An 11,976-nucleotide genomic window follows, 5' to 3' on the forward strand; every position below is an offset into this window, starting at 1 on the left:
CGTGGATACAGGGCAAGAAGTAGATCTGAGCTGTAAGAGAGCAAAGAAGGGTATGGAGAAAGGAATATCACTGATTGGATTGCAGGCTGGTCCTGGGCCTGGCTACTCTGCGAATCCAGGCAGTGATTGACAGCACTGAAAGTACCCTCTGACCTTTGTATTTGCAGTTATGCATCTGTCAATTCAACCTATTGTGGATCGGAAATACTTGGAACAAAAAGTGTCTTTACTGAACACATACAGATCTTTCCCCCTTATCCTTATCCCCCAAACAATGTAGTATAACAATTACTTTGATAGCATTTGTAACTCTTCCTCAGGTGAGACACAGGGAGTTGCTTTTTCTTATAGCAAACTGAGGATTCAGAATGTTCCAGTCTATCTGAAGCCACTTGGACCTTGGGTCCCCATTGACTGGGTGATGGCTGTAGAAGGTGAGTGCTGCGACCAGCGAGGCCAATTAAGCAGGTTCCAAGACGGGCTATGGGGGATTAGAAAAATAAATACTCACCGACGTAGATTTTGAAGATAAAATAGTTGGGATCAGGTGGAGTGCTAATGGAGAAGCAGATCTAAAGAGTTACTCCAGCAATCTTTATTTATATATGTTTCATTATCAGGTTAAAGACTATGCATGCTTTATTTTTCATACTCAGAAAGTTAGAGGGCTAGAAACATTTATGTAGCTTTTCCACAGTTGTATTTTACAGTAGCAATGTGTAATGTTAGGAGCTTTGTGTAGCTCTTGAGAAAGTCCATTGTTTAAAGTTACTGTTAAGCAGCAGCTTTGGAAATAATGGAGCTGGTGAAACTTTGTGGTTGCCTAACAGGAGAGTTCCTCTATTCTCAGGAACCATGTGCCTGAGATCAAGGTTCAGGTTGATAAGACTCTGCCTCAGAGCCTCCTCATGGAGGGCATTGCCACAGCAGCTAGGCATCCTGCATCCTTGCATAGGAACATTCCCAGGCGCTAGGCTTGCCACAGCCATGAGGTCATCTGAGACCCCAATCTCAGACACTGCTCTCCCATCCTCTGTCACCGCTCTCCCCAGCGAGGACAGGGATGATGGTGGAAGTAGATTGGATGGGACTCCTGATGGAGTGGGCACAGTGGGTAAGGAAAAAAGAGCTGAGAAGTTAGTTCTGGTTCCCAGGAGAATTGTTGTCTGAAGATCTAACTTTGGGACTCTTCAGCAGATTGATGGATTTTAAATTCATGAGAGTGGATGAAAATCCTAGGAGAGGGTATATACAGAAGCAGGGAGAAGTTCCATGCATTACCCAGGAAAGGCCAACCTGTTACCAAAACCAACACTCCCTATTTCAGAGGCTTAATAATTTGAATTCCTTACCAAGACCTACAAGGCCCTGCATGATCTGGCTTCTGCTGGCCCTTTCAGAACCATCTCTGATTGTTCTCCTCTTGTTCATGATGCTCCAGCCTGACTGGTCTCTACAGTGTTTCTCAAATGCTCCAAGATTTTTTCTATCCTGGGGCCTTGACATTTGCTGTGCTCTCTGCCCAGGATGCTCACCCCAGATCTTCCCATGACTTCTTCTGTTCATCTCTTAGATGTGAATTCAAATATCATCTCCTTAGAAAGGCCACTTCCTCCCTCCAGTCCCAATCACCTTTTGCCTTGCCACCTAGTTTTATGTTTCCATAGCATTTTATTTATTGGCTTGCATACTGATGGCCAGGACCTCTCCTCTAGAATATAAATTCCATGAAATCAGGGACACATTAAGTCTCATTCACTGTCATATTACTAGAACAGAGATGAGGCACATGATAAGTACTCACTAAATACTTATTTAATCCATGAAAAGAGGAAGAAAGGAGGGGTCCAACTGTGAGATGCTGCTAAGAGCTTGAACAAGATTAGATAGAAATGGGTAAATGACTTTGGCATTGAGAGTGTGGAGTGCCTAAATGACCTTGGAAAGAACAATTTCTCTCTATATTTTTAAGACATGGAGTCTCTCTGGGAGAGAAAAGGGAAATACTCAGGAATCATATTGGCCAAATTAGATTTTTATATAGTGTGCATGTATGAATATGTAACAACAAATTCCACCATCATGTACAACTGTCGTGCACCAATTAAAATAATGGGGGGGAAAGGACATGGAGTCTCTTTATGTTGTACAGGCTGATTCCAAATTCCTGGGCTCAAGGGATCCTCCTGCCTCACACTCCTGAATAGCTGAGATTACAGACATGCAGAAAGAGCAATTTTAGTGGAAATAGTGATTGCTTTACTGGTGTGGTTGGAGAATGGATGGGAAGTGATGACATGGAGGCAGTTGGCGTGGTCAGCACTTTTGATGAATTTTCCTGTGAAGCAAAGAAAGAAATGGAGGGAAAACTGGAGGGAAGGTGCTGCTATGGGAAGTTTTGCTTTATTTAAAAGAGGAGAGACTATAACATGGTTATATTCTAGCAATGTTGGAGAGAGATAGGAGAACCAGGTCAATAAGGTCCTTGAGTAGGAGAAAGAGGATGAGGTCCAGAGCACATGGGGAAGGATAGTTCTTCTGTAGGAGGAAAGACATTTCCCCTGGTGAAATAAGTGCAGGGAAGAGAAGATGGGTACCTATACCATTGGGATCATGGATTCAGTGATGTGAATGGGGGTGTTTAGTTTGATGAGTCATTTTTTTCTCAATGAAGTTCTAGAGTCTCTTCTTCTGTATTTGGGTTCAAAACTTTGCTCTACTATAAGGGGCTTGTTGACACATATTAGATTTGCCCTGAACTAGTGCTTTTCCTAGAACATATTCTCGTGGGAACAGTTTATTCCCTCTGTGTGTATGTGTAATCTCATTAATAAAAACCAAACCATTTATGAGAAAATTCTACTGGCACAGTGAGCTTTGCGAGCGGTTTTACACTTGGGGGTGGCTTCAGGTGTACCCAGTGGGAATTCTAGTCCTTTTACCCACTCTGCCCAAAGACCCGTGATTCTGAGCTCTTATTTTATGGCAGTTTTATGTTCAGGATGACATCAGTTACATCAAGGGCAATTGCTGAATTTTCAAAAGAAATTAATTTTAAATCATTTTCCTTTAGAAATGAAAATGGGCCACACATCTCCTTAAAAAGGTTGGTGGAAACATGAGATGTTTGTTGAGTGGTGTGAGGATGGCCTTAGGCCTGAACCTAAGCAATCCATTTTAAAAACTCCAGTTTGAAACCTGCAGTCTCACCAGGCATGCCTAAGGAGCCCTCCAGTATGTCCCTCAGACACAAACAAGTCACCTCTCCCCACTCTGATAAACTCATAGTGAAGCCTCTGGCAGGCTGTCTTCCAAGATAAGAGGGAAAAGTACCTGATAAGAGAGAAAGGTGAAAAGATCAGGGTGGGGACCACCAGATGCTTTAACCCCAGAGTAAATTATGTCACTGAGAAATCTCGTGGCAGCTGATAAGGATTGAAAGGGGGGGGGTCAAAACCCCCCGAATTTGGTATAAGTAATAGAGCAAATGAATTGACATTAGCCAGCTGACACTGATGCTCTCACGCTGGAGAGCCTGATGAGGACCTGGACTGACATCCCAACTCTTCTCATCATTTGCCTGATCCTCTGCATCTTCCTCACCTCTCTCAAACTCTACAGCCACATCTTGACCCTGGTGAGAGCTGCAACTTCTCCCTAGGATCCTCTCCTCAACATCAGCTCCACCCCAGGCCTAAGGCTTGAGACTTTTGATCTGACACTTGAGCTTAACACGCGGAGGGAATGTCTATCATGAGCCTGTCATGCTTAAGTGTGTTGGCAGTGCTTAGAATTAATCTAGAATTGTTTGCTGTGAATTGATTCTATTACAGTGCCTAGCATTATGGATTGTCATTTTCTTGATTAAGATCCTATAGAGTGAAATTGTATTGAGTGATTTGAGTGAATAAAGCATTGACTAGGGCAGAAGCACATGGACATTCTTTATTCCTCCCCCTGGACTGCATAAGTCGCACCCGTTGCCCATCCTGACAAGTGGGAACACAGTGATCCGTGTTTGGTTTCCAGGACTCCTCTCTCCTCTTGGTGTGCTCAGTCCATGCCCATGGACTGCTCCCAGGTCATCTTCCTTGGCAGGCCCTGTGACCCTCCCCTCTCAGCAGTCTCACACCCAACTGGTTAGGAGCATTCTTTTGATACTTCTGAAATCTGACTCCCTCCAGGAAGTTTTCCCTGAGTTTCTGAATGTCTCTGTGACCCTCTCCCCCTCCACCTGGATGCCTGGCCAAGACTTTGTTTATTGAGGCTTCCTCCTCCTTGTCCACCCCTTCATCTTTTCTTTGGATCAGATCCTTTCAGTCACAGGTTGGATCAGATTTATTCCAGTCTTCCTTAGCCCATCCTGCTTATGTTGATTTTGGTTTCCTCTTTGATTCACAATGTTTATCCTATTACTTTTTATTTGTTCAAGGTCTTATCATATTTTGAAGGATCAATGGCTGTATTTTTCTCTCTTAACTATTTTGATTTTCTTCCCTGCAACTCTCTACTGTTCAAATGGGGCTCTTTATTTCCTCTGGTTTCTTGTAGACTAAGGAAGTAATTTCTCAGGGTTTTTTTTTTTTTTTTTGCCATGCTGGGGATTGAACTCAGTGCCTGTGCATGGGAGGCAAGCACTCTACCAGCTGAGCTATATCCCCAGCCCAATTTCTCAGTTTTTGGTATTCAAATTGAACCCAAAGTATTAAAACAAAAACAAAAACAAAACCAGAGATGTAACCTTTAAATTCAGACTTTCAAGAAAGAGAAGCCTCTTGACTCAGAATTTGGAAGTCCGCTTCTGACTACTTAACAGCTGGGAGGACTGAATTTGGAGTAATCCAGAGTGGGAGGCTGAGGGCATGTTATAAAGAGAGTTCTTTCCATGTAGGAAAGAAGAACACAACCATGGTAGGTAAGGCTCAGTAGAAAGGTCAGCTGTGAGGGTTCTGCTCTACCCTTGGGCATTAAACCTGCGGATGGCAGAGGTGACTCAATTGAAAAAACACACTCAGATGGACTTGGAGGGAGTCCAAGAACATCAGGGCTGATTCCTGCTTCCTTGGGAGTGCACCTGGAGAGAGGAGACCTCTCAAATAAGCTCTGGCTGCGTGTGGTTCAGGGCTAACGTATATGGGAAAGATTGATGTGCTGAAGTGGAGGACCATGTCTCACAGGGAGCAAGGAAAACAGGTACAGAAGTGTTGGGTTTTACAGATTTCGGGGGCTTGACAGCCAGTGAGGTCATGGCCTCATCTGTGGACATCAGCAGTGGATGCTAGAACAAGGTCCACAGGACTGGGTGGTCTAAGCCATGCTGGAGACATCCCAAGGTCCATATGCCCAAGGGTGAACCATTATTTCAGTTGGGTACCAAGAATTTCAGATGAATCAAATGCTTGGGGAAGGGGCAGAATGAGTGATTCAGTCAACTCACATTTTTATAGCCAGTTCACAGTTTGAAAACATCTTTCTCTGCTGGGCCAGGCAAGGGGAGTATTGTGGGTGAGGTTTTAAAGACTGGACCATGGAGAGTTTAGGAGGTGAACAGTCAGAGTGAACTCAGTGGCAAGTCTCCTGTCTCCAAATCCACCATCTGGATTTGCACTTCCTTTTGCACTGTTTTCCCGGGACCTTGTTGGTGACATTGACGATGATTTCTAAAGTTCAACTCTCTTATGTGACTACTGAGGAGTCCCCAATTTACCTTCAGCCCTGGCTTTCTGCCTTCCATTCCATGGCACTGTGAGAGGCTGGGCCAGCCCACTGTGCTCCACGAGGCAGAGGTAAGGGGCTCTGTCCTCAGGGGGGACTCCCACCACCACCCAGGACTGGTAAGTACCATTTCCACTGGGAAGAATCTCTCCCCCTGCTTTAGTTTCCTGCACCTTGCCGGCCCGAGTCCAGCGCAAACCGATTCTTTGTGGATAGAAGTCATAAGCCAGGCATTTGAGTGTTCTGTTTCTTCCCGGGGCCACATGGCTGGTGACTGACACAGAGGGAGGATCTGTGGAGGGACAGGAGATGGACACTGAGGGCTTGAGGCGGACTTTTCCCTTGTCATGTCCCTTCCATTCCCAAACCCCCAGATGTCGCTATCAGCAGGTCTCTAAGTTGTGCGCCCCCCTCCCCAAAGAAATCTTTAAGAAGATCAGGGAAGATTGAGGCTCTCTGTTGGGTCATGGAATGTCTACTCAGTTACCTTCTTCCTACCCCACTGTATATTGACTTATGATAGCAACAAGTTGTGAATTTGTGAATTCCTTATATGTTTCCCTGGTGTGCCCAAATCTCAGTGGGGTTTGTAGCTCCTTTCTTCTCTAGTCTTGACCCAGCTCCTTGGCTCTTCCTGTGTCTCTGTCTATTAAACTCCTCTCTGCTCTGTTGCGCTCTTCTCTCTCCCTACCTCTCCAATCAAAGCCTCAGTTTGTGGCACTTAGTTCTGTTCACACTTGCCTTTCCTTCCAAGCTGGACTTCTCTCCACAAACAAGACAAGAGGCATCAGGAGTAGAAAAAAGTGTTCATGGGATTTGAACTCTGAAATATGGAATTTGAAACCTGATTCTGTCTGTTATGGCTAGTATTAACTTAGCCTCTTTGAGCCCCAATTTCTTTATCTGTGAAATAGGGGGTTATTTGGAGAAGGTTACCATCAAGACAGTGGTTTTTCTGGCTCCTCCAACTTGAAATTTGGATAAATGTTGTTTTTGGATCTCACCTCTTATCCTCCCAGGGAAGGAATGAATTCTAGGAAGTGAAAAGTGGGGGACCAAAGGATTCCCAGGGGTGGATGAAAGCAGCCTGAGATGACCCCCTGAGCTCCCAGCCTGAGATCATCTCGGTCTTTCTCAGCTCAGTACTGGGAGTAGGTTCCAGGAAGCTCTGAGTACCTTGTTGGTCCAGGTGAGTCCTGCTGTGGTTCAGGTACCTCTGCAGTATCTCAGGGCACTCCTGCTCCAGGTATGCCTTGGCCCGCTGCACATAGACCTTTTCTGCTTCCCACTTCTTCTTGGTGTTCAGGGCTGCTGGGTCCAAGGGGACCCAGGCTGGGATTTCTTTGTTGAATTCAATGAAGTCCTGTCCATCATAGGCATACCTCCAGAATGCCCCACTGCTTCTATTATTCTGGATACCACAGCCGAACATTCCCTGAAAGGTGTGAGACCCTGAAGCCTCCCCCAAACCCACAGGGAGCCAATCAGCCTGGTGCCAAATCCAGCTGAATGACTCTCATTCCTGCACACTTTGCAAACAAATAGGAAGAAAACTTTTGGATCTCTCCTCTCCTCTCAGTTCTAGGTGGAGTTTATCTGCCCACATAAGAAAACATAATTTGATCCCTTTCTCCCTCTTTTCCAGTGGTTGGCATCTTTTTTTTCTGAGTTTTTAAAGCTTCAACCCCTTTGTGCACAACGACTCTCAGAAACTGACCTTCTTAGGGAACGTTCAGTCTGAATAGCTCTGAGAGTGCAAATCCCAGATCTCTCTTCACCACACTGGCCTGTTCATGAGATTGAGCCTTATCTCTCTATGCTTTTCATATCTCTGAAATGGCAATGATAGCAGTGCTATTTTAGGAGGTTATTGAAAGTGAGATGTATTGATATCTGGGCCTGGCACATAATAAGTGCCCAATAAAAAGATAGCCACCAAGACCTTCTAATATTGTGCTCATATTTTTCTCTTTTCTTCCTCTTTTCTTATAATTACTTACTTCAACATTTCTATTACAGTCTTCCGGTGTCCTTCCTGCTCCTATTTGGGACACACCAGCCCAGGCCATTTTCCTTACCAAGACTTTCCATGCCAAATCCTTCAGATTTATATTTAACTCTTGCCTCCTTTTGAAAACCTTCAGATTTCAGGTGGCTTCTTGGAGATTTTTTTTTAACTCAGAAGCCCAGCCTTATAAAATTATCTGACATCTGCAGTTTATCAAGTCTGATTGGTTGCCTTGGTGGGTAGACTGTGAGGTTTTTATCCTGACCCTATCACGTAACTCATGAAACTCAACATTATGAAACTCTAACAGTCTGTGGTTTTGAACCCAGCACTTTCTGAGCTGTCAGTATGGACCATGAGTTTGTTGTGCTGGGTATTTTCTCTCTCTTCATTTAACATCTTCAGTTGAGCAAATAGTATTGGCTGCACCTCGTCCTAGGCCCTGGGGCTGCAGGGGAGAGCAAAACACATGCTGCCTCCTTTGTGGAATTGATGTAGGTAAGTTTTCCAGAACCTCATGGAGGCAGGTCTCAATCCTCCAGATAATTAAAAAACTTGCTCACTGTCAAGCAGCGACTGATGGAAGAATGTACCACGTGAACTCAGCTCTGACTGACTCCAAGGTTACTCACCATCCACTCAACATCCCTGAACAGGGGTGAGCCTCACTTCCTGTGTGAGCTGAGGCCTGGAGCAAGGATGGGAGGCCATATGGAAGGAGGATACTATGGGAGGGGGCATTAGGTCCAGATGTGTCTGCGTATTTCTATTTGTGCCTCCTGCTCCACCTTTAGGGGAGGGACTATCTTCAACCTGTTGGTCCCTTTCCACTCACACTTATAGGGCTGCCTCTTGAGCTAAGACCCTCCCCGTGGCCTGCATTTCACTGACCTCTGCTGTCCTTGTGGTAGTCCATGATGTCTTTCAGGGTCACCAGGAAGATTTCCTCCCTGGCCTTCTGAAGTTGGCTCTCCTTCTCCCAGTCCTCCATTCCTTCTACTTGGCTCCATGGTCCCAGGGGCTCTGCTTTCCTGCCCTCACTATCGTAGTGGAAGAAGGCCTGGTCATTGAGGAAGGCAGTGGCCTGAAACCTGGGGAGGACTTTACTAGGCCTGGACACCCCAGTGTAGAGAAAGGTCAGAGAATAAGGACCTGAAAAAGATGAGAAGACTCAGAGGGGTGGGGTCCATGCATGGGGACACCCACTGTGCACCAGAAGAGAAGACCTGTCCCTGAGGCCTCTGTCCCTGAGGTCTCTTCCCAGCTCTCTCAGTCCTGCTGTCAGTCTCCCACTACTGGAAGTTTGAGCAAGCGAATGGACTCGGCTCTCATTCTGGGACTGACTTTTCATATGTCTTCGCTACATTGTTCCTCTGTTTGGCATGTAAGATAATATTTCTCAACCTTCTTGTGGGTATCTTGGGACCATGTGGCTGAGTTCTGGCAAAAGAGAAAAATGAGGCAACCTCATTCTTCTGGTCCTATGAGCTGCCTTGCACCTTCTCTCTTCCCTTTAGGCAATGACTATGGAGACCAACCAGTCTGGATCCCTGTGTCACCTTATGGAGGAGAGGAAAGTGGCCTGATACGCACAAACTTGATGGTAACCTGACAAATACATATAGTTAGAAAATATGGGAAGGAGAATTTACTAGAAATTCCAAGAAATGACCCAGGATGGGTCAGTACAGGGCAAGACTACAACCAGTCTCAGAATTCTGAGGGATATACCTGCATTTTGATACCAAGCAGCAACTCGAAGAGGGGGACATTTCCATAATGAGTTCCATAATTGGTTCATGAGATAGTTCATGTGGATTTTAATAATGTTGGGGTCATATGGCAGATTCCTAATTAGTTTATAATAGACATGGTTAACATTTAAATCAGTTGTGGAGGTGAAACCTCAGTGTAGACCCCAGAAATTATTCTTCCTAATTAGTTTATAATAAACATGATTAACATTTAAATAAGTTGTGGAGGTAAAACCTCAGTGGAGACCCCAGAAAAGTAGAGTGACTGCCATGTCTACCCAGGAAAGCCACCAACATCAGCTTGCAGGTGTAGAAAGCACCACTGCGGTGTTGAATATTACAGAGAGGGGTAGGGCAGCCTAGGATTTGGGGACTCACCTGTCATAGCAGTGTGCACAAGATGCTAGAGTTGGAACTTTGGGATTTAATGTCTGCCCTTCTGGGTTTTGTCTTCTTTTGGGTCAATGGCTCCTTTCTACTCTCCTATCCCTCCCATTTGGAGTGGGAATATATACCCTGTCTGCCCCATAATTGTATATCATAAATAGTAACTTGTTTTGATTTTATGGATTCAAAGCTTCAAGGAGTATGCCTTGAGTCTCAGTTGAGACTTTGGATTTTGGATTAATGCTGGATGAGTTAAGACTTTGGGACTTCTAGGGATGAATGATTACATATTTTATAATATTAGAAGGACATGAACTCTTGGCAGTTAGGGATGGAAAGTTAAGGAGAGAAAAACTAGACATAATCTGTATTCCCTTTTCTTTTGCTATGTGATGCTTTGTGTTGCCTCAGACCCCGCCAGCAAGAAGGTCACTCTCAGATTAGGCCCCTTAGAACCATGTACCTCCAGAACCATGAGCCAAAATAAATCCTTTTTCTTTATAAAGTTAACCCACCTCTGCTGTTTCATTACAGTAATGAAAAAGATGACTAAGTACATCAGTAGACCCTGAGTAAAGCAGATTATTCTCCATAATGTGGGTGGGTCTCATCCAACTGGTTGAAGGCCTCAAGAGAAAAGACTGACTCCTCCCTCCCCACCAAAGAAGAAAGAATCTAGTCTCTGGACTATGTTTGAATTCAAGACTGCAATGTTAACTCTTTCCTGAGTCCCTAATCTGCTGGCCTGTTCTGCAGATTTTAGGATAAGCCAGACCCTACAACTGTGTACCCCATTCTTTAAAATAAAATTCTTTCCCCCATTAAAAAATCTATTTATCTATCTATCTATGTATCTGTCATTTATCTATTACCCATCCATCCCTCCATCCTATTGTGTCTCTCTGACAAATCTGGATTTTGGTATAGAATGTGCTTAACATTCTAAACATGATTGTTATAAAACAAACATAAAAAAACCTATTTGACAATTTGTGACTGCAAGGAATTTTAAACTTGCACAGGTTAAAAGCCCATAGCTCATCTCTCTTCATCCTGAACCCTTGATGCCATAAACAGCCTCATTCCTTGTTGTAGAATCAACCCTGGATTTCCCTGAGTGTCCCCACCTGTCCCCCATCCCAGCCCCTTGCTTTCTAGATTCATGGTGGGGTGAGGACCTGGGTTTCCTTTAGCTAATTGCTTTCCTGCTTGCCCTTGGGGAGCCCCCCTGCTCTCTCTCTTCTCTTCTCTCTCTCTCTCTCTCTCTCTCTCTCTCTCTCTCACTGAGTCAGGCAGGTGTGCCTATCTACTGGAAAGAAGGAAGGAACAAGATTAGAAGCAGCTCTCTCCGTGTGGTTTCTGCCTCATCCTGCTGTTTAATCCCAGGAAAGTCACTTTGCCTTTTCTATGTCTTAGTTTTTTTTTTTTTCACTTGGGTTTTAGATTCAGATTCTTTAAGGTCTTAATGAGCATGAGTCCAGAGGCCCCCTGAATGCTTCTAGAAGTGTGAGCTGAGTTAGTTGACGGTCTTGCACACCCATGACTATGACATGCCAGGGAATCCCAGCCACAGGGGGTCCTTCTCCCTGCCATTCTGTCTTGTTCTTTGCCTTCCCACCATTCTTCTCCAGCACCTATCCCTTGCTTTCCCCACTCACCAGCTTGGGTCTCCTGGGGGACTGCATGACCCAGAAGAAGCGGCAGAGACAGCAGAACAGGTACCATTGTTTCCATCGTGTCTGGCTGGAAGGTTCTGGACAGGAAACAGCTCTTTCCTTGGGTCCTGGCACCCTGCCCAGGGGTGGTGAATTCACAGGCCAATGAGGGAGCCAGGATGGGTTCCTCCCCAAAGAATGTGAAAAAAGGATTCATGAACTGGCTTGGCAGTGTGGTCAGGGGGTCTACAGACAGGCTCTGCAAGCAGAGTGGAGAGAGCTGATCTCAGGACTCTGAATTCCTTGGGTGAAAGAATGCCAGTGGGCTAGAGGTGTGGGTGAAGAGTGGTAGACGTCTGGGATGTGTGTCTATGGTGACACAACTGCCCTGGGGTCATTGGGGGAATTGGGGTGTTGTGGGACCATACTTCACCCCTCTCCTCTGGAAAAATTATTT

The 11,976-nt window shown here is 45.1% G+C and overlaps 1 protein-coding gene across 1 annotated transcript; it reads right to left on the reverse strand.

The window, feature by feature from the left end:
* Window positions 1-3,920: 3,920 nt before the first annotated feature.
* Azgp1 (alpha-2-glycoprotein 1, zinc-binding) lies at window positions 3,921-11,669 on the reverse strand. Its single transcript, XM_046427200.2, has 4 exons — window positions 11,523-11,669; window positions 8,615-8,875; window positions 6,892-7,167; window positions 3,921-6,007 (listed from the first exon to the last, which is right to left on the reverse strand). The coding sequence occupies exons 1-4, from the start codon at window positions 11,596-11,598 to the stop codon at window positions 5,685-5,687; spliced, it is 936 nt and encodes a 311-aa protein (XP_046283156.1). The 5' UTR covers window positions 11,599-11,669; the 3' UTR covers window positions 3,921-5,684.
* Between the last annotated feature and the right edge of the window lie 307 nt (window positions 11,670-11,976).

Source organism: Marmota monax, unplaced genomic scaffold (assembly GCF_021218885.2).
Source record: "Marmota monax isolate L192 unplaced genomic scaffold, Marmota_monax_Labrador192_F-V1.1 WCK01_AAM20220418_F8-fsc00405, whole genome shotgun sequence".
Classification (NCBI taxonomy): Eukaryota; Metazoa; Chordata; class Mammalia; order Rodentia; family Sciuridae; genus Marmota; species Marmota monax.